The sequence below is a fragment of the Vidua macroura genome, chromosome 16 (assembly GCF_024509145.1).
Source record: "Vidua macroura isolate BioBank_ID:100142 chromosome 16, ASM2450914v1, whole genome shotgun sequence".
In the NCBI taxonomy this organism is placed as follows: Eukaryota; Metazoa; Chordata; class Aves; order Passeriformes; family Viduidae; genus Vidua; species Vidua macroura.
In genome coordinates, this window is record NC_071586.1 from 16,194,865 (window position 1) to 16,215,790 (window position 20,926).

At 45.5% G+C, this 20,926-nt stretch overlaps 1 protein-coding gene across 10 annotated transcripts in view; it reads left to right on the forward strand.

Annotated features, from left to right (window-relative positions):
- Positions 1-18,791, forward strand: part of RBBP6 (RB binding protein 6, ubiquitin ligase) — a 28,232-nt gene extending 9,441 nt beyond the window's left edge. For 2 of the 10 annotated variants that reach the window (XM_053992540.1, XM_053992541.1), the window contains 13 exons: positions 3,602-3,646; positions 6,016-6,104; positions 6,225-6,321; positions 6,869-7,008; positions 7,877-8,049; positions 8,899-9,002; positions 9,446-9,804; positions 10,621-10,714; positions 10,795-11,006; positions 12,132-12,494; positions 12,841-12,942; positions 14,343-16,088; positions 16,775-18,791. In XM_053992540.1, coding sequence (XP_053848515.1) covers positions 3,602-3,646; positions 6,016-6,104; positions 6,225-6,321; positions 6,869-7,008; positions 7,877-8,049; positions 8,899-9,002; positions 9,446-9,804; positions 10,621-10,714; positions 10,795-11,006; positions 12,132-12,494; positions 12,841-12,942; positions 14,343-16,088; positions 16,775-18,365 — 5,115 coding nt within the window. In that variant the 3' untranslated portion in view covers positions 18,366-18,791. The remainder of the gene's footprint in view (positions 1-3,601; positions 3,647-6,015; positions 6,105-6,224; positions 6,322-6,868; positions 7,009-7,876; positions 8,050-8,898; positions 9,003-9,445; positions 9,805-10,620; positions 10,715-10,794; positions 11,007-12,131; positions 12,495-12,840; positions 12,943-14,342; positions 16,089-16,774) is intronic. The other 8 variants (XM_053992543.1, XM_053992550.1, XM_053992542.1 and 5 more) reach the window with 7 other exon arrangements.
- The last annotated feature ends 2,135 nt before the right edge of the window (positions 18,792-20,926 follow it).

A 20,926-nucleotide genomic window follows, 5' to 3' on the forward strand; every position in this document is an offset into this window, starting at 1 on the left:
TCTGCCTGCAGCACATTTTTGGGTCTGGGTGACTCCAGGGTTGGCTGCTGCTGTAATTCCCAAAGGTTAAGCCTTTCTTTAGTATACCACCACTTGGAATTCACATTTGGAAAAGGGGCAGCATTTTCTTTCAGGTTTGCAAACACTTGTACTGCTGCTAACATATAATCCCACACAGAAACCCGTGCCTGGTGATGGGCTAGATCTTGGTGTGCCACTTGGGTCAGTACTGTGTGCAACTGTGCTTTTCCAATAGTCCTTAGAGTATCAAAGTACTATTTGGTGGGGTTTATTTTTTATCTTTATTTTAACTATAACTGCTTCTCCTTCACTAGACTGGTGTGAGGCATTACACTAACCCTGGATCATTGGTTCTGATCACTTGATCAGCTATTAGGATAACTTAATCTAGAAATTCCTGAACTCTGGGGCTGTGTTCTGGGAAGAATACAGCCTCTGGTTCCCATGGAAACAACCAACTTCAAATTGCAAACTTACTGCGTGTAGGTCTAAAACCACTAAATGTAACATCCATGATTCTGTTGCTGATTGATTGCAATTCCTTTTGGAGATGAATGCCTCTCATTGTGAATGGAGTTAGTTGCACTGGCCCAGTGACCCTAGCAGTTAATGTAATGCATTTATGTAAACCACGTTTATAGTATTTGATCTAATTCAGATGGGTTTTTATTTCTTGAAAACAGTTCTTTTTCTTTTTGTTTACTAGCATGTGTATAAACACAAACCACATGTTCATAAATAAAGTTAACATTCTTTTAGCCTCGTGTGTTCCCTGGCATGTCTGTATTACATTGCTCAGTAGCATCTTACCATAAGCTATTGTAGATGTGTCAAAAAGAAAAAAGGAAAAATCCCAGAGTGGGAGGGAAAACAGTGTGAGTGAGAGCTAACAGCAGGAGAGGAAAAGCAAAGCCATGCCCTGGTATGGGAGGGTGGAAGCCTTGCATCCCTCTGTACAGGCCCTCTGTCACTGGAAAAGCCCTGCAGCCTCAGCAGCTTCTGGGGCTAGAGACACAAATAGTTCATTCTTCACGCTAACTCAGGTCTTGGTGTGGGGGGATTGTTTGCCCCTTTTTTTTTTTTTTAAACACAAATATTTCTGTATGTATTTCAGAGCAGAAGTTGGGTCTTGTGAGGTTGGAGTAAATCACTAGGAATCTTGTCAGTTATTGATGGAGAGTAAAGCTGCAAAATTAAATCAGTTTTCTTTTTTTAAAGGATGCGCAAAAGCTTCTTCTTTTTAGTATTTTTTTCATTGTCGTGCTGTTGTGCCAGCTGCCATCCCAGCCTTGGCCCAGCCAAAGCCGGGCCGTGGGGCCGGTGTCGCTGCCCTGGGGCTCCTTGGAGGCTGCGGAGGGGCCGAGCTGTGCTCGGGGTTCAGCGCCGTGGGCACAGCTGGAGCTCCCTGGCTGACCCTTCTGTGTAGCCAAGCTCCAGCTTTGGGGAAAGCCCTGTCATCTCAGTGTAGCACCCCAGCAGTGAGATCAGCCTTTCCCTCCTCTTTTCTGTCCTCTTGCCCACTTGGCTTCCTGTTAGTTTCTGTTCAGTCTGCTGCGCAACATGGGAGTTAAAACATTGGCTGTTGAGTTTAGGGTCTGGGGGTTACTTTTTCTGGGTTGTGTTTTGGATTTTTTTTACAATACTTCTGCAGTGTTATCTTAGGGTTGCCTGTAAATTCACGGAGATGTTGTTTCTACTTGACCGTTTTGAGGGACTGCGAGGAAATACTTCAGTAGAAATCTAAAAGGAAAAAAATTGGCAAAAATGTAGGATGGTTGAAGGATGGCCATGGGCAAATGCACTGAAGAGTGCATTAATTATCTGTTTGCTGCTTTTGGTAACTGTTGAGTATCACCTCCTTTAAGAAATTAAACTGTTGCCTGCAGGCTGTATAATAGCAGCTTCCTGAAAAAACAGAGGGAAGAATTAATGGTTTATTAACTGTCTGTGTTTCAGTTCCTGGTCACTGGTAGACTATTTAACACTAGAGCTTTCCTAATTACTTGTTTGTTTCTGAAAAAACACAAAATTATAGCTGTGCTTGCCCTGAGAGAACACTGGTCTGCTTTTTCATGTGTAAAAGAGTGGCATATGGAGCATGAAGCTTCAAAGTGCTTGTGCAGACCTCCTTTTGAACAGAGCTAGGTACAAAGCATTCTGGAAGGAAGGAAAGGTGAATCTCGTGGTATGGCTTGCAGTGGAATGAAGGTCTTTTTGTCTAGATCTCTGTGTTCCTCTTCAAAGACACTTTAGTCTCAAAGCCTCGAGAGCTCTTTAGTCAGCAGTGCAGGAATGCTGTGTGTACTTTCCTGAAAACACAGAAGAGGAACAACTTAGTGGTGTAAGGAATCATCTTGTGCATGGGAATACTTTTTCCCAGTCTGCTAAAATTGTTCCATCGAATTCTTCACTGCATTAGGGAGTAAAGGACCAGACCTTTTTTAAGGAAAGGTTTTAGTCTCTTTGCTGACCTGTTTAGTGACTTCTTGAAGAGATGTTCAGTTCACATTGTGAAATTTTATTCTACATTTTTGAGCAAGTTAGATGTAATAAGCAGTGATTCAGGTATCTTCCGGGTACTGTTGTGCTAGCTCAAGTGCTGCTCATGGCATGATGAAATTCAATATACTGCAGAAGGAACTAGATTGAGTTAAGCTTTATACTTGTGGCAAAACTGCTCTTCAGCACTAGTTCTCTGGCTTCTAGCCTGAGGATTTCATTCCTGAGAGCTGTTCCATGGGCTCAGCTGGGAGGAGAAAAATGGAGACAAAAATTCCAGGCTTGTGCTCTGAATCCATGTTTTTATCATCAAGAGTATGCTTTGCACTTTCCTTTGTTCATTTAGCACTGGGCTGCTATTAAAGATCAGGTTTGGTCTGATTGCAAGGAATCATCCAAATTCTCACTGATTTGGGTGGTAGGGCCTATGGTCTAGTAATGTACAAGAAATCAGTTTTTCAATTTTTATAGTGTACTCTGTCATTACAAACACTTTTATATAAATGATTTAAGCAGTTGGTTTTTCTCCAGACCCAGTGTCAGGTTGTGGCTGCTGTTCTAGATTGGCTTTTATTTGGGTTTATTTGGGTACTGACAGGAGGGGCAGAGTGTGTGTTTCAGGGCTGCTATCAGGCAGATGTGGGTTCACAAAATCATCACTGTGTGCATATAGAAATGATGAGACATTCACTGATTCATTTGCAAACTACACCAGTACTATGTTACCTGGAGTGATACTTCTTCCTCAATTAAACTTGAACATTTTTTTAATCCTTTTTAGCTGAAAATTGACAGCTTCCCATTACCGTTTTGAAAGAGGTCCCTCTCTGAGATATTCTGAGCAATAAGTAGATCTCCAGTGGGGTTGGTTATTTTAATTTCTTCTCATAAGCACGTAGATGCTCTTAAGCCATCATAGATTTGGACTTTGTTTTGAATAAATACAAATTACACTGGGTTGGGATTTCCTTTGGGTGACACTCAGGGGGATGTAGTGCAGGCATTCAGACTATAGTAGAGGTTAACTATTGTTGTGTTTTGACTGTAGAACTTGAATATGTGTTTAATTTTTTGTGAACAGATTGATGACTCTTCTGCATCTATTTCTCTGGCCCAGCTTACTAAGGTATATATATATATATATATTCTTGTCAAATACTTAAAAAAGTGTTTGCTTCCTATTTTTAAATTGATACTGTGATCTATAGGTGAATTAACTATTGTAATTGGAAAGCCCACTTTAATTTTTATTAACTTAAAGTATTTATTTTAACTTTAAAATGTGTGTATATTTTGATACTATCCTGTAAAGAGTAGTTCCCAGTTTGGGAAGATAGAAGGGGAGTACCTTATCAGCCTCAGCATAATGTTGCAGTATTACTCATCCTCAAGACACAAAGAAGAAGCTCTTCAGAAGCTGTTTTACCGTTTTTCATACGTTTCATTAATTTTGCGTTGGAAACTAACCCAGTTTGTACAGAAGAATTTAATTGGCTGTAAGTTACGGACATTGCAGGGGGGTGTGACCAGCCACAAGAGAAGCGGTTCTGTACCATGGACAATTGCATGGCTATTTTTGAATCCCTAGTCATAGTTACAGACCCATTCTCTGAACGCTGCACAATTCCATAAATTGTGGGATCTATACAGTGGACAACCCGATCTAATTTGTTTGAACGCAGACTGTGTAAGTTGTGTAAATGTACCTCATTGTTTATAGGAATATACCAATGTGTATGTGTGGCATCTGAGCAGCTGTGACCTTTTGAAACTGTTGTAATGCCATGTTTTGCTCGGGAACTGCTTGCATTTTTGCTCACCAATGTGTAATTTGTCTGGGAAAGCACTAGTGACTGCACTGTGTGGACAGCCGAGTGCTCAACCACCAGTCCCTAAAGCTATAGGCAGTAGAGTAGGCAGGGCCTGAGGCAGAGCAGCTAGTTCTTTGGCATCAAGATAAAGGCTGAAGTTCATTTCTAATAAAAAGAAACCTCTTCCCACTGGTAACTTTTCCCCTCTTCACTACAGAAATTAAATTGTATACATTTGGCAAAAAAAAAAAAAAAAAACATTCTATTTATAAATATCTCTAGTTTGGAAGGTAGCCACCCAAAGAATTGGTCCCCATTAGTGCTGTCCCTAAATGTGTCCTCGGGTCTGTAACCTCATGTGAAGTTTTACTCTAAAGTGTGCAAAGCTGTCCAAGGGGTGGGAGTAGACATTTAAGCTTTTGAAGATATTTAAGTAGTTCAGAAAAATGCAGGAAGATGACACCAAGTGGCTCAGCACTGTTACTCCCTCTAATGGCTCTAGTGCAGCCTGGCTCAGCACAGAGGCAATGTGTTAACAGTTCTCTGGTGATTATTATTATGTATGAAATGCCATATTTGAATTTTGGTCTATTCCTACTAATGTTTTGTGGATTTTGGATGTGTTTTGTAAACCGTTTGGGTTCAAACAAATTAGTCAAGTATTATCTGTAAAGCTTTCTGTAACTGTTAATGGAAATGATTTCATAGTTGGCGATCCGGATTCTGTTACTGTGGAGAAACTGTGTATATGAAACAACCATTTAATAAAATGTTGAAACTAGTTGGTTGCTTTTGTGAATGAATGCATACCAAACCAAACCATGAGTGCTTGAGCTGAGTGATAGGTGCTTGAAGGCCCAAGTCATTTACAGTCACTCCCTTAGACCCTGCTTGTATCTGGACTAGTGTGTAATAAAAACATTTGAACAAATACAACTTAAAAACCAGCTGACTTCAGTAATTCGAAGATCTAGTTGTGCAGAAGGTTTATATTACAATTTGTGTGTTAAAAGGACATAGTCAACTAAAAAAAACCCTGATATAGTCTTTGTGGTTAAATCACTTCACAGGAAGATGTTAGGAGGGGGTTTGCATTACCTGCAGCTCCTGCTGGGCAAATCTCTGCTGAAGAGAATTTTGCCTTGCTGGGGGATTATAAAATCCTTTGGTCCTTGTGTGTCTGAAGCTGAGTTTCAGCAAACAAACCTAACTGCCCCACCTCTGCAGTTCTGTGTCCTTTTAATACTGCAAAATGTAAATAATGCTGCTTGTATCCATCTTAATTCTTTGTCCAGTGGAGAGCTTCTCCTGCATATAGTCTGGAGCTTAAAAATCAGCGTAAAAATACTGGATGTTGTTGTTTATCTACACATAGCTTCAGTCCTCTGAAGGAAATTGGATTGGTTACACAAGTCTTGCTGTAAGGTACAAACAGAGCCTAAGGTTTGAGTGCCCAAGAGTGCTCTTTTCTAGTAGGTTCTCAGGCACATAAACATCATGTCATGGCATAAGGACTCCCCAGACCATCTTCAGCACAAATCTGTTTGGTATAAGCAGCTGCTCTCATGCAAGCTCAGCTAGTGTAGTGCTGCTCTTTACAGGATTGGATGAGTGGTGTTGTCTTGGGCTGCGTGGGCTTAAATGTGTTTCTAATGTGTGTGTCAAATAATTACCTGTTGCACAGACTGCCAATCTGGCTGAAGCCAATGCTTCCGAGGAGGATAAAATAAAAGCTATGATGACACAGTCTGGCCATGAATATGATCCCGTCAAGTAAGTGTTGCTAACGTGAAACTTGTTCTTTGAAGTTGATGTAAAAATTGTAGAGATGCTTTGTTTTAAACAAGAGAGACACATGAATCTCTTTTCCTTTTTCTCCCCAAAAACTTGTAGTTACATGAAGAAACCCGTGGGGCCACCTCCACCCTCCTACACCTGTTTTCGCTGTGGCAAACCTGGGCACTACATAAAGAACTGTCCAACGAATGGGGTAAGACCTGGGGGTCTTGGGAGGGCCTCAGTTTTTAATTTTTATCTGGAGAGTTACATAACAAACATGAATACTCACAGTAAGAATTGTGTCTTTTGGTGTGAAATACAGAGGTTGCACGGCAGTGTTGCAAAACCCTTTGGATTCAAGAAAAACCTGAAACAGTAAAATTTTCTTTTTGCTAGGTTAGAGGCACTAAATATTCCCATAGATCTTTCTCTGTGGACCCCTGTGCTTGATATATCTCAAAATAAGTTTCTCCAAGCCCTGAGTCCAGCTCCCTCTAAATTGCCCTTTGGAGTAGGAAGTGGTTTGGGGGATTTCTCCCTTAAGGAACCTGTAGTTAAGCTAGAGAATGTCAGTGAGTTCAAAACATTGCTCCAGCCTCTGGAACACCCTGGCTGCATTCGTTTAGGGAAAGGAATGTTTTAGTCCCACAGTCCTTACCCTAGGTAAGAGGAAAGAGTTAAAGATTTTTGTGCTTAAAATAGTCACCAAAATCTCATTTCCAGTGTGGGTCTTGAGATACATCTGCATTTTTTAACAGGACAAAAATTTCGAGTCTGTTCCCAGAATTAAGAAAAGCACAGGAATTCCAAGAAGTTTTATGATGGAGGTGAAGGACCCCAACACAAAGGGTGCCATGCTGACCAACACTGGGAAATATGCAATTCCAACCATAGATGCGTAAGTATGGGATTGGTTGGAGTGATCCCAAAAGGGAATGAGGGAAAGCAGGCGGAAATGCGCGAGTGGCGCTGCGGCCACTTTGGCCAGCATCTGGAATTGTGGGGAGGAAGCACTGGCACGGGATCTCAACTTCAAAATCCATGCTGCTGCCTAACATTAACGTGGGGGTCCTGCTGCTCACGTTCCTGGGAGCTGGTTAAACGCGGGGTGTGCTGAGACTATTTCTGCAGAACATTTCAGCAGCATTTGTAATTGGGGTTGTTCTCTCTGGGAGCTCCTGTTGCTTCTCGTTTGTTTTTCAAAGGTTTAATGTAAAATGTAATAAAGCAGCTGTTGGACTGTGATTCCCTCCCTCAGATGTGAAGCAGGCTTAAGTTTTCCTGTTGCTATGAACTAGGAAGACACTTGTGTGTGCTGGACACAGTGGCTGTTCTAAAATACTCTTGGTAGCCCTTCTGATTTTCTCTCCTGGATGTCCTTTTTTGGAAGCTCTAATACAGACTTCTTTCAGTTGGAAAATGTCATTACTGGGAGACCAGCTTTATCCTGAGCCTCCAATTTACATTTAGCCTCTGGCAAAGGAGAGCTGGGATTCATGTCACCTGATACGAGCTGTCAAATGTTTTTCTAGTCTGAACTGATTTCTTAGTTGATCCAATGAACTGGATAGTTCTGCAGGAGAATTCCTCCCTCCTTCTTCTTGTGTTAGGGCTATGGAAAAGTAGTTCAAACTAAACAGCTGTGTTTAGGAAGGCCAGTGGACAGGGAGAAGAATTCCACATATTATCTTTCCTTGATAAAATTCAAAGCTTAGAAGAGTGTTCCCTTTAATTTCTTTCTTTTGCTTTCCCCCCTCTACTTCCAGGGAAGCTTATGCTATAGGAAAGAAGGAGAAGCCTCCCTTCCTACCTGAGGAGCCATCCTCCTCATCAGAAGAAGATGATCCTATTCCAGATGAGCTGTTGTGTCTCATTTGTAAGGATATAATGACGGATGCGGTTGTTATTCCCTGCTGTGGAAACAGTTACTGTGATGAATGTAAGTGTTACTGACAAATTTGTTAATTCCAGACGTCAAATTTGATCTTCTGAGGTCAGAAATAAGAGATAAGGAGATTGCTGTGTTAGTTCTGTTGAATACTTCAGCATGTCGTGAACAGGGAAAGACTCTTCTTGTGTAGATGGTGAAAAAAGGGCAGAAAGCTTTTTTCCCTCCTTAAGTTTCTAGTTAAATCCTCTTTACTTGCAGAAGGAAGAGGATGAGGGGAGTGCATATTAGTGCAGATGGTTACAATATTAGATATAGAATGCATTTATTTTGTCCACAGCCCTTTCCCTCACACAGAATTATGTCTCCAACTTTGGGCACTTACTGCGGACTACAAAGAACTGATATTGAAGCATTTCATCCACGTGCTTCCCTAGAGCTGATTAAAAGCTTCAGAAATCAAACCTCCTCACGGTTTTTTGAAATGTGTTTTATTCATTAACATGGAACGATTTTGTTGTACTAGAGTGGAAAATGACCAGTTGAGCTGTGCCAGTCTGCTCTGCATCTTTACATATTAGCACAGTGAAATATTGACTCTCTGCTGTATGCTAGAAATTGTTGTAGAATTTTTGAGTGGTTTTGGGTTGTCCTTCTGCTAGCCCAGGTTGCTCCAAGCCCCGTCCAAACTGGTCTTGAACACTTCCAGGGATGCCACAGCTTCTCTTGGCAACCTGTTCCTCTGCCAGTTTTTTCCACTATAGAACATTAACAGCTTCATGCTTTCCATTCAAGACCATATTTCCCTCTTAATCATATGCTTGTTTTTGTAATTAATGAGAACTAAGACAGTTTACTTAGTTTGGCTATAAACTACTTTAATATTCTAATTATTCCCAGGTATTAGAACAGCACTGCTGGAGTCCGAGGAACACACATGCCCTACCTGCCATCAGACTGATGTTTCTCCTGATGCTTTAATCGCCAACAAGTTTCTGCGCCAGGTAATGTGGTGACTTTAGCCTGAACTCTTTGTTAGAAAAATCTATTTATAAAGAGCTGAAAGGGATGAAAATATTAATTTAGATCTGCTCAAGCATGGCTGAACTCAAATAAACTAAGTTTACTTTTCAAATACATTATCTGTTTTTACAGAAGCCTGTGGCTCATTAGAGACAATGTGGCAAATTCAGGACACACTTGTGTTTAATGGGATGTCCTTACTTTCAAATTGGGTGTTAACAGCAAAGTACTTTTAATCCAGAGACTCTGAGGTACCAGTCATTGATACCGGAGTTCCATGGGATGTGTTCACAGCTCTGTGTTGGTTGGTTTAGGATTAATAGCACTTACAGGAACACACAGTGATTTTCCTGTAGAAATGCTTTTGTTCATATGTCTACTGAAGTTTATTATCGCCTTTTCAAACATGTGTCCCTACCTCTAGGCTGTCAACAACTTCAAAAACGAAACCGGTTACACAAAAAGGCTCCGTAAGATTCAGCAGCAGCAGCAGCAGCAACAGCAGCAGCAGCTGCCGCCGCCGCCGCCGCCGCCGCCGCCGCTGATGCGGCAGACGATAACGCGCACCCTGCAGCCGCTGATGCGGCCGGCCATGGCCCGGCAGCAGGAGCCGCTCATGATCCCGCTGGCCTCCCTGGCCTCCCGCTCCGCCCTCTCCTCCCTGGGCCCCGGGCCGTCCATGGCAGCTGGGCTGCCAGTCAATCCGTCTTCTGTGGTTGTCTCTGATCTCCCTCCAGCAGTGTCCCTCTCTCTCCGTGGGGAAAAGCCAGATGGACCTTTCCGGTAAGGAGATCTGGAGAGCAACAGCAATACAAAAGAAATCAAAATGCTTAGGTTAGATTTTTCTTGAGCTTTGCAGCTAGGACCCTATGCATCGTTAGTGACAGCTGCAGGTCGTTGTGGAACTTGTGGTTCTGTTTTTACCTGGAATGAGGACACTTCAGTAAGTAGAACATGTACCTCATGCAAGAATTTCCTTGGCAGTATTTCTGTTTGGTTACCCAGATTTGCCCTGAAGGAGGGACTGGTTTTGATTTGAAGTGGCCAGCCATTCCTAGGGTAGCCATTTATTTCCATCAGACCTTAGTGTCTCATTCATTTATCTTTATTACTGAGGAAATAATATTTTCATGCAAAAATCTCTTACCAGTGTTTAGGGTTACATCCTTTAACCTTGCTGCCTTGGATGCACAGAAGCAGTGTGTCCAGAGGGCTGCCAGGCTCAGCTGTGCCATCAGTACAAGGATCACGATTCAAAGGAGCACAGAAACATTTTCTAATGGAATTTCAGTTCTTGCATCTTCCAAAGCTGAGGTTCAGTGCACAGGTTATATGGATTCTCATCCTTTCAAGTGCTGCTTAATAAATGCTTTTCCAGAGAGCTTCCTCTCTAAATGCCGCATCCAGACAGACTCCTCAGCAGTGCTTCCTCGGGAGCCTGCCAACTTCACAGGTGTAAATCTGGTGAAGACTCTTTTAAAATATTTTTTTCATTTAGTGAAATCAGCCTTTTCTCACTTTGGACTTTATATTTAAAAATATGTATTATATTTCACTTCAGAGCAGTGTTTCAATAATAAAAATGTGTTGTTTTTGTAGTGATGCTGATGCTGTTTTGCCTCCTGCTCTGATGACTGCTGCTGAGCTTTCCAAATCTTCCCCTTTGTCAATCAGCAGTTTGTTGGAAGAGAAGGTAAATTTTATTTCAACACATACAATGATTCTTATGTTCTAGTAGAGCTTATTTTGTGACTGTTTGCATTTATTCCCAAGGGCTATCAGGTTCCTGTACTGAGACAACCAGCGATACCAAGTCTTCTGGGCCCTCAAGGACAATCAATACCTACAACTGGTAAGAAACTAGAACTTCAGAATTTAGTCAAAAAATTGTCTTCAGATAAACTTACTGGGATTTTTTTTCATGTTCCTGCTGCAAAAGGTCATCCAATGAGAGCTGGTGCACTTCGCAGGCCAGGCTGGGAGCTGTAAGTATTCAACAGAAATTTAATGTATTACTAGTTGTAACTGGTTGTAAATTAATCTGTAGCACATCACTTAGACAACAGCTGATTTATAATGAAATAATAGTTGTGGAGAATTCAAGTGGTAATTAATTTTCAAGTGGCTTCCTTGAAATTAACTTTAACAAAGGGGACCTGTGCTTACAGTAAGATTATTGAAAAATGAAACTCCAGTACATAATTAAAAAGAAGATTCTGAACAGTGAACACTTTTTGGGAAGCCTAAATTACATATAAAAATTAAATGTAATTAAAAGATCAAATGGAAAAGCACCCTTTTGATTGCTGACTGAATAGGGCTGAAGAAATTGATTTCCCAGTAGAAATCACCCTCCAACATTCTTTCTTTAACTGAGTTGATACTGATTGAGCAAATTATTGAAAAATTAGAGGCTGTTATTTTTATGAGCGTTTTCTATTTCTGCAGTTTAGTCATCTCAAAAGTGCCAAGCTGCTTTTTCTCATTAGAGAGAGGAGCCTGTTTATCTGTTATCATAGTGTCAAATTAGTCCTTCATTTCTTAGAGATTTGTTACAGCCAGGCTGTAAGAGTGATTGTTTTTATAAAGTCTGAAAGATAAATCAAAACAAAACCCAGCATCCGTCCCCGAGATGATCTAAAATCTCAAATCCAGTAAACAAGAAAAAAAAAGCAATTCAGGGACAAGAACAGGCCAAATACATCGTGAGGCAGGAGCTCAGGAAACAAGTGTGGGAGAGGTTAGGAGAGTTCTGAGAGGTGAGTTAATTCCTGCGCAGTGCTTGGAAGCTCGGGAGCGTGGAGCTCAAGCTGTGTCCAGGAGGGGCAGAGGAGCAGTGGGTGCTTGGCTCGTGGGAGATGGGGGTCTCATGGCAGCCTCCCCCACAGCCCCAAAGCTGAGTGTAAGGAGAGAAGGCTGAGGGAGCTGCTGGGGCGAGGATGTGCAAGGCAAGTACGAGGCTCCAGGACTGAGTGTAGTCTCGAGTGAACAGAAAGCCGGAGACCAGTGAGAACCAGGAGTGCTCCCGCCGTGCTGCCGCTTCGCTTTCCTCTGTACGCTCAGGGCAGGCTGTGACAAACAGTGACACGTGTTTTTGGGTTTCTTTAAAGTTCAAATCGAGGACGCCCGCACAGTGACCGTGCCCAAAGGACTCAGGCCCCATCACTGCCAGCATCAGCACCAGTCTTTGTGCCTGTGCCTCCACCTCCCTTGTATCCTCCACCACCCCATGCTCTTCCTCTTCCTCCGGGGGTACCACCACCACAGTTTCCTCCTCAGTTTCCACCTGGGCAGCCTCCATCCGCTGGGTACACTGTCCCCCCTCCCGGATATCCCCCAGCTCCTGCAAACATGTCATCAGCTTGGGTCCCAACAGCAGTGCCAGCGGCTCATTCAAACACCATCCCAACGACACAAGCACCTCCTCTCTCTAGGGAGGAGTTTTACAGAGAGCAACGGAGGCTTAAAGAGGAGTAAGTATTTGGCTCACTAACGTTGCGTTGTTTTCATGTCTGTATCGGGGGAGCGTATTGGACTGCAGTTACACTAAAGTGCATCTGACCTAGCAAAAGTGACATAGTGTTTCTTCCAATATACTTTTTCATCGCAGATGGTAAATATGCAAAGCTAAACCAAGACAAATGTAATTCTAGAACTTTTCCTAAAAGTTGCAGGAACTGTTTTTGCTTAAATAGGATGTTCACCTTTTGCATTGCATGCAGTAAACATTTTCTCATATTGGCCATGTTTTGTTTCTTGATGTCTTTTGTAATAAAGGTCAAACTATAATTGTAATAAAGGTCAAACTTATTTTAACAGGGAAAAGAAAAAGTCCAAACTTGATGAGTTTACAAATGATTTTGCTAAGGAATTGATGGAATATAAAAAGATTCAAAAGGAGCGTAGGCGTTCGTTTTCCAGGTAACTGCTTTACATGTCCGTAATGGAGAAGCAGATTGTCTAGAGGAATCAGGAGGAGTTCCACTCCACCTCCCTGTCGTTAGATGGATTGGATGATTGAGGGATGAGCAGTGACAGGAGTGTCATATGCAAGCTATTGGCTCCAGTGTAGCAGAGATTGCAGGTGACTGAATTAGCGCTGGGCAGCAGGCACGAAGGAGCACTAAGGGTCTGTCTTGCTAAGGTGTCTCTGCAGTGGTGTCCTTCTCTGCCTGACAGCCCTGAGGAGGCCAGGAACAGAATAGCTGTAAGGGCTGGATTTTCAGCATCTCGCTATTCTGATTGTAACTGAGCAGTCCAAGCAGCTTGGAGGAAATAGGTGAGAGAAATTGTCCTCATTTCTGCTTTTGTCCATCTCATGTGGATAGATGAGATGTTTGAATCTGGACTGCAGACTGGGGGCTTTCACTTGTTGGGTGACGTTGTTAAATTTTTCTTGGGAAGTAAAAGCTCAGACTTGTTTGTAAGGAAATCTGAAATTGGTGAGGGACTTGGAGAGGAGGAATGATGCTAATGAACATATGAATCATGTGAAATGATCAATTAATAAATAGTAGAAGAAAACCTGAGGGTAGCTGCTATTTTCTGTCCCCAAAAATCCCTTGGGTAGGAGTAGTTGTTAGCAGTGCTGTCAGGAACTTTCCCAGAGTCTGGCACTGGGGCATGTGACTAGAGACTGAGGTTAGAAGCTTTTAGATGGGATTTTTCTTGCAATGCCGTCACTTGCCTTGGTTAGAGCTGGAGGGACGTGCAGGATGCTTTTGGGACACCTGCCTGGCAGTGTGGATGCCACAGGCCTGTCTGTAGATCTTTTGCAGTATTGGGATTGTGCATCCTGTCCAAATTCCCAAAAAAGGGTGTAGTTAACTAGACCAAGCTGGCATTTTAACATTGGGCTTTGCTGTCTTCAGGCTACCTGGTGTTTTCTCGGTGTGATTCTGCACTGTAGCCACTCAGATTTGCTCTTTTTGCATCTTACTGCAACAAAAATGATTTGCACTGCATGTGGTTGCTGCGTAGTGACAAATGTGTGTGTTCCCGTACCAGTAGAGGCCAGTGTAACCACCTGAAATCCGTCCGTAGCTCTGGTAGCTCATGTGATAGAGTGAGTGGAAGTAGACTGACCCTTCTGTGTGTTCTGACACTAACAAAGCAGCAGCTGTTCTGTCTTGTGAGCAGAAACCTTTACGTGTTATCAAGTTCTTCAATTTGCAGTAGCTTTATGTCAGCAGCTGAAAGAAGCTTTGACATAAGCATGTGGAGAGGAAAGAAAAAATAAATGTGGGAGGAAAAGATTTGAGGAGAAAGACTGTTTGGAATTAACTTCATCTATTTTTTTTTTTGTGTTGTGTTTTTTTAAGGTCCAAGTCTCCCTATAGTGCTTCATCTTACTCTAGAAGCTCATACACCTACTCCAAGTCACGCTCAGGTTCGTCGCGCTCCCGCTCCTACTCGCGCTCCTTCAGCCGCTCCCATTCCCGCTCCTACTCGCGGTCGCCGCCCTATCAGAGACGAGGCAAAGGGAAGAGTCGGAACTACCGCTCGCGCTCCCGCTCCCACGGCTATCACCGCTCCCGCTCCCGCTCGCCCCCCTACAGGCGCTACCACTCCCGCTCCAGGTCTCCGGTGTTCCGGGGCCAGTCCCCCACCAAACGGACGGTCCCGCAGGGCGAGGCCGAGCGCGAGTACTTCAACCGCTACAGAGAGGTGCCCCCGTACGACATGAAGGCTTACTATGGCCGCTCGGTGGACTTCAGAGACCCCTTTGAGAAGGAGAGATACAGAGAGTGGGAGAGGAACTACAGAGAGTGGTACGAGAAGTTTTACAAGGGCTATGCCGTGGGCGCTCAGCCACGGCCTCCAGTGAACAGAGAGAACTTCTCTCCAGAACGGTTTGGCCCACCTGGGACCAGACGAGAGAATTCACCGTATGCTCGGGGACGGAGGGAGGAGTATCCTGCCGGGCAGAGCCACAGGAATCGTAATGTAGCTGGAAACTACCCTGAAAAGCCTGGGAGAGAGAGCCATGGCATCAAAGATCCTACAAAATCAAAAGAGAAGGAGGTGGAAAATCCATTGGGAGATGGCAAAGGCAATAAACATAAAAAACACCGGAAGAGAAGAAAAGGGGATGAGAATGAAGCATTTCCCAACGTTGAGCTGTTAGAAGGGGCAAGAAAACCAAGAGAGCCAGTTCCAACAGAAGATGCTAAAACAGACTCTCTGTTCATGCTGCCAAGCAGGGATGATGCCACCCCTGTAAGGGATGAGCCCATGGAAGCAGATTCCATTGCTTTCAAGCCAGTGTCTGAAAAGGAGAAAAAAGAGAAGGATAAGCCAAAAGCAAAGGCTGAGAAAACAAAGCGGAAAGTAGAAGTGGCGGCTGCTCCAAAGAAAGACAGCGTAGCAAAACCAGCTAAAGCTTCCCAGGAAAAGGTGGACCCCGATCGCGAAAAATCTCCTCGAACGGAGCCTCCTGTGAAAAAAGTCAAGGAAGAGCTGCCAAAGACAGACAGTGTTAAAACCTCTTCCTCTCAGAAAGATGAGAAGGCTCTTGGTACACCACGGAAGGCTCATCCCAAAGTGACGAAGGATCACCCAGAAACCAGACCAGCCAAGGAGGAGAAGGCAAAGAAAGAGCATCCTAAAGAAGCCAAGGCAGAGAAGCCCTCCAGCAAGGAGGAGAAGTCAAAGAAACCTGCTGAGAAAGGCAAACTTTCCGATGCCAAACTTGAGAAAAGGAAAAGAAAAGCAGAGGAAAAGGCTGATAAAGAGCATGAGGGTGCTTCTGCAAAGGCCTATAAACTCGAAACTGCAGAATTGAAAACATCACCCAAGGGGAAGGCTGAGCCCGAGGGGGAGAAAGGAGAGCGGACCCCGGAAAAGGATAAAGCTGCTTTTCTTAACAACCCGTCCAAAAAGATTAAACTTAACCGAGAAACTGGAAAAAAGATTGTGAGCGGAGAAAACGTGCCACCTGGAAAAGAAGCTGTGGAGAAACCTGAGCCCAGCAGCAGCAAAGTTAAAGCGGAAAAGACAAAGGGGAAAGCCAGAAGGAAAGTGACAGCAGCTGACAGCGCTAGCTCGACTCTTGTGGATTACACCAGGTACCTCAGGCAGTTCTTTTCCTTTTCTTTCTTTCTTCCTCCCCCCCTCCAACTCTTTATGGTGCTTAAGGAAAGGAACAGCTAAATTGGTGCTAAACAAGGGAATAATCCATGATCTTCCTTATGAAACAATACTTGGGTCAAACTCAGACGTTTTTAAGGAAAACAAGCAGTTTGTCCTGCACAGGAAGCTGGTAGGGTTCATTTGTTGGTGATGCAAACTCAAAACATTTAAGATATTTGTTGAAGACTTAAGATAGTGTTTTGGTAATCTAAAAAGCTTTTAAAAGGTCAGTTTTTCAAAGGAAGAACTGAGGCATAAGGATAAAACTTTGCCTGTCTGTACCTCTCCATAATTGCTTGCTTTCATGTTGAAAGAAGAATGGATATCTAATTTATCTGCCATTGGGAGAAATAGGACATGAAGGAATTACCAGATCAGACAGTCCCCAATCTGATAATCTTGTGTCTTTGTTAATTAAATGTATAGTAGCAAGATACTAAATTAATTGATTGCTCATAATCTCAGCCAGTGGACTCAGCCTTTCTCTTGTCTGTTCCCTTAATTGAACATCTTTGAGGAAAATGCTGAGAATTTAGAATTGAAACACAAGCCATTTTATAAAATGTTCCCAAAGTTGGCTGTGTGTGCATCCCATTACTAATGTCCATGTTTTTCCTCCCAGCACGAGTTCCACTGGGGGAAGCCCTGTCAGGAAGCCTGAGGAGAAGCCAGACACCAAACGAACTGTCATTAAGACCCTGGAGGAGTATAACAACGACATAACAGCCCCTGCTGAGGATGTCATTATCATGATCCAGGTCCCTCAGTCCAAGTGGGATAAAGATGACTTTGAGTCTGAAGAGGAAGACATCAAATCCACCACCCAGGTGCCCCCAACTGTAGGAAAACCCGCCAGTGTTATCAAACCTGTGAGTGCAAAGGCACCAAACCTCCTCAAACACACTGAAAAGGAGACAGAGCCTCTGGAGAAAATACAGAAAGCTGCAAAAGAGGCAAGTTATGAAAGCACCCAACATGATGCCAAGAGTTCAAAAAGTTCTGTGTCGAGTGAAAAAGGTAAAACCAAAGACCGGGATCATTCTTTGTCAGAGAAGGACAGTTCTGAGAAGAGGAAGAGCAGTGTTCAGCCAGAAAAAGAGCACTCAGAACGTGCAGCTGAACAAGGAAATGGAAAAACTGTATCTCAGTCTTCTAAAGATGGCAGATCTTCAGAGAAGCATGACAGTGGCCGTGGCTCTGCCACGAAGGACTTCACTCCCAACCGAGACAAGAAGTCTGACCATGATGGCAGCAGGGAGCATTCGAGTTCCAAGCGCAGAGATGAGAAGAGCGAATCGGCACGGAGGAAAGACTCCCCATCCCGGATCAGAGACTCCACAGCAGTGCAGAAGAGCAAGCCAAGAGAGGAGCGTGTGGAGCCACCCAAAAAGGGCCCTGCGGAGGCCAAGCGGAGCAGCTACAGCCCCCCGCGGGAGCGCAAGCCCACCGAGCACAAAGCTGCGCACGACCCCAAGCGCCCCGCTGAGGAACACAAACCCCCGGATAAAAACCCAGGCAAAGAGAAGGAGAAAGAGAAGGAAAAGGAGAAGCATGTACCAGAAGTCAAGAGCAATAAGGAGAAAGAGCCAGGTGGGAATAAACCCCCAGTGAAACAGGACTCGCCAGAAGTTAAAGTGGAGAAGGAGAACGTGGCGGGTCAGGGCGATAAAGGCGCGGCAAAGCCGAAGGCGCCGGTGAGCAGCGCCGCGCGCCTCTCGTCCGACCTCGCCCGCGAGACCGACGAGGCCGCCTTCGTGCCAGACTACAACGAGAGCGACAGCGAGAGCAACGTGTCTGCAAAGGACGAGGAGGCTGCAGGGAAAACGCCCAAAGAGGCGAAGGAAAAGGCTGTGGATAAGGTGAAAGAGGAGGCGGCGGCCCCGGCTCCCGCCGAGCAGCCAGAGGTGGGCAGGAGCCAGAGCCAGAGCAGCCCTAGCGTCAGCCGCAGCCGCAGCCACAGCCCCTCCGAGAGCCAGACACGGAGCCACAGCAGCAGTGCCAGCTCAGGGGAGAGTCAGGACAGCAAGAAAAAGAAAAAGAAGAAAGAGAAGAAGAAGCACAAGAAGCACAAGAAACATAAGAAGCATAAGAAACATGTGGGAAATGAAACAGAATTGGAAAAGAGCCAAAAACACAAACACAAGAAGAAAAAATCGAAGAAGAGCAAAGATAAAGAGAAAGATGACCAAAAAGTGAAATCTGTCACGACATAAGCCGACAGATAATGAAAAAATGACTTAATTACTAAGTCATCTGTATGATCTTTGTTAAAATGTAAACGACTTCAAGCGTTGTATATAATGACATGAAAGACCCTGTGCTGCACTTAAAATATTGCTGCTTGATTATTTGATTTTTACATCAGAGCTTTATAAAAGTGAACATTTTGTACAGAATTGTGAGTTGTGACCATGTAACATGAAAGGTTTTGCTGGGGCATCTTCTTTTTAACCACCGTTAATTATTTTGGGTGGAGTTTACTGTACTGTGAAGATTTTCACATTCGGGTTTTTTTTAATTGCCTGGCAGAAGCAGCTGGTACCAGTTACCAAATACCAGCAGATAAAATGCAGAATACATTACAGCCCTGTTATGTCACTTTTTGATTACAATAAAAAAGTTTTCAGTAAATGACCCAACGTGAGATTTCCAGTGGGAGTTGCACGTGAGCAGGGAGCATCCCAACCCTTCCTGGAAGTGTCCAAGGCCAGGTTGGTCAGGGCTTGGAGCAGCCTGGTGTAGTGGAAGGTGTCCCTGCCTGTGGCAGAGAGGTGGGACTGGGTGGGCTTTGTGGTGCTTCAACCCGAACCATTCCAGGATTCTAACAGTAGTGCCAGAGAAAAAAAGCTTGCTGGGGACTGTTGTGTGGGAAGAATAACTTACAAAGGGGTTTCATTTGGGGAGAACTGGCAGGACCTGCCCTGGTGGAGGGTGCTGGGGGTGGTGTGTGCTGCTCCACGTGCCAAGGAGCTAGGGGTTTGTAGGGTAGAACGTGGGGTGTGCCCCAAAGCTGCAGCCCCTCTCGGCGCTGGCACTGGCTGCTTCAGGTAGCATTACACACGAAGCTGCCACGTGGCTGCTTTGTTCTGGGTTTGGAAAGCTGTTGTCCATTGGGCTTGGAGCTCTGTGGTCATTAAGGTCCCTTCCAGCCAAAACCAGTCTGGAATCTGGCAGCACATGTTTGCACACAGGGTTAAACTCCCTGTAATTTGCATTTTGTGTCCCAGTGCTGCTCACCAGGTGCTGGTGTTTTAAACAGAACTGTTAGGTCGGTGTTGGACATGGCAGTGACACCTGAGAGCCCTGACTCCTCTGTGATGTGTGGGGCTCAGAAGGGACAGGAGAGGGAAGCCTGGAAGGGCAGGATCCTGCTCTGAGCAGTGGCAGGAGATAGAAAATGGAAATCATTCGCTGGACAATTTTAAGATGTAATTTTAACAAGGAGGTGGCAGTGGAGGTGTTGCTCAGCCACCAAAGCCAGCACGGGGGGAATGGGCATCACTAAGGGCACGATGCCCCCGTGACCATGGGATCAAGCAGTGACAGCCCTTGACCGTGGGGTTTGCCCAGAGTTTGGGTGGAAATGCTGTGTGGGGAAGCAGCATTTCCTGCTGGCAGAAAGTGTCACCATGCAGAGGGGCCGTCCTGAGGGCTGGGCAGCACAGAAATGGTAACACAGGGACATTCATCCTGGTTCTGGGGCTGAGCCGGCACCTTGGACATCCTGGGTCAGAGACGGAGCATCCTGAAAGGGGAAACAAGAGCACACCAGGATCACTGCTGGATTTCACCCCAGGACTTCATGCCTTTTCATGTCAGGCCTTCCTAGTGAATCCCAGGTGTTTTCTGCCCAAGAAAAAGCAGGTTTCCCGTTCACGTGCTCCCGTTTTTGCTTTCCAGCATGAGAAAGCACAGCATGGTGACGCTCCAGGCGTTTACTTGCAGCCCATCCCCGGGGTTACACGGGCCCCGGCCTGCCGGCAGCGCGGGTGCCGAGCGAGCCGCGGTGCCCCTGGGGACAGCCCCGGCCCCGCGGCGAGTGGTGGCACCTTGGCAGACCCGTCACGGCTGTGTGGGTGCGCACGGCAACGGAGCAACGCCCGCCGGGCCGTGCCGGGCTCCTCTGGGCAGCGGCGGGAGGGCTCTGGAGGAGGAGGAGGATGGTGATGGAGAGGAAGGCGCCGTGCGGAGCCCGGGCAGCGCTGGCCCGGGGCTGCCCCGCTCGCCGGGCTGACGTCAGCGCCGGGCACGAGGGGACAGCGTCGCTGCCGAGCCCGTGACCCGCTTTCCCTTCCCACGGAGCGAGGGCTTCGCTCGCCAGTTCCAAGCTCTAATCCAGCGCCGCTCCGCGCCAGGCTGCTGCCAGAGCCCGCCCCGGCGGGTCCCCCCAGACGGGCTCTCCTCCTCCTCCTCGTCCTCCGTGGAAATGCCCCCGCGAGCTCTGCCAACGCCCGTGCCTTTGAGAGGTAAATGAGAGTTGAGTCATTAGCGGTGGTGCGCTGAGGGGCGAAATTCCTCGGGTTTCTTTTCCGTCAGCTCCGCTATGGCTGTCGCGCGTCCCGGGCTGGGGATGGGGCTGGGGCAGCTCGGGCCGGGCGCCCTCCGCCCCGGCACCCTCCGAGGGGCCGGGACAGGACGAGGCTTCGCCGGCGTTTGTCCATCCACTCTGTGTCTGTGTGTGCGTGTGCACACGCCGGGGCTGCTGTCACCCTTTTGTGAGCGAAATGGCTGTTTGGTAGCAGCGAGCGAGGGCTCCTTGCCAAGCTGCCTAATT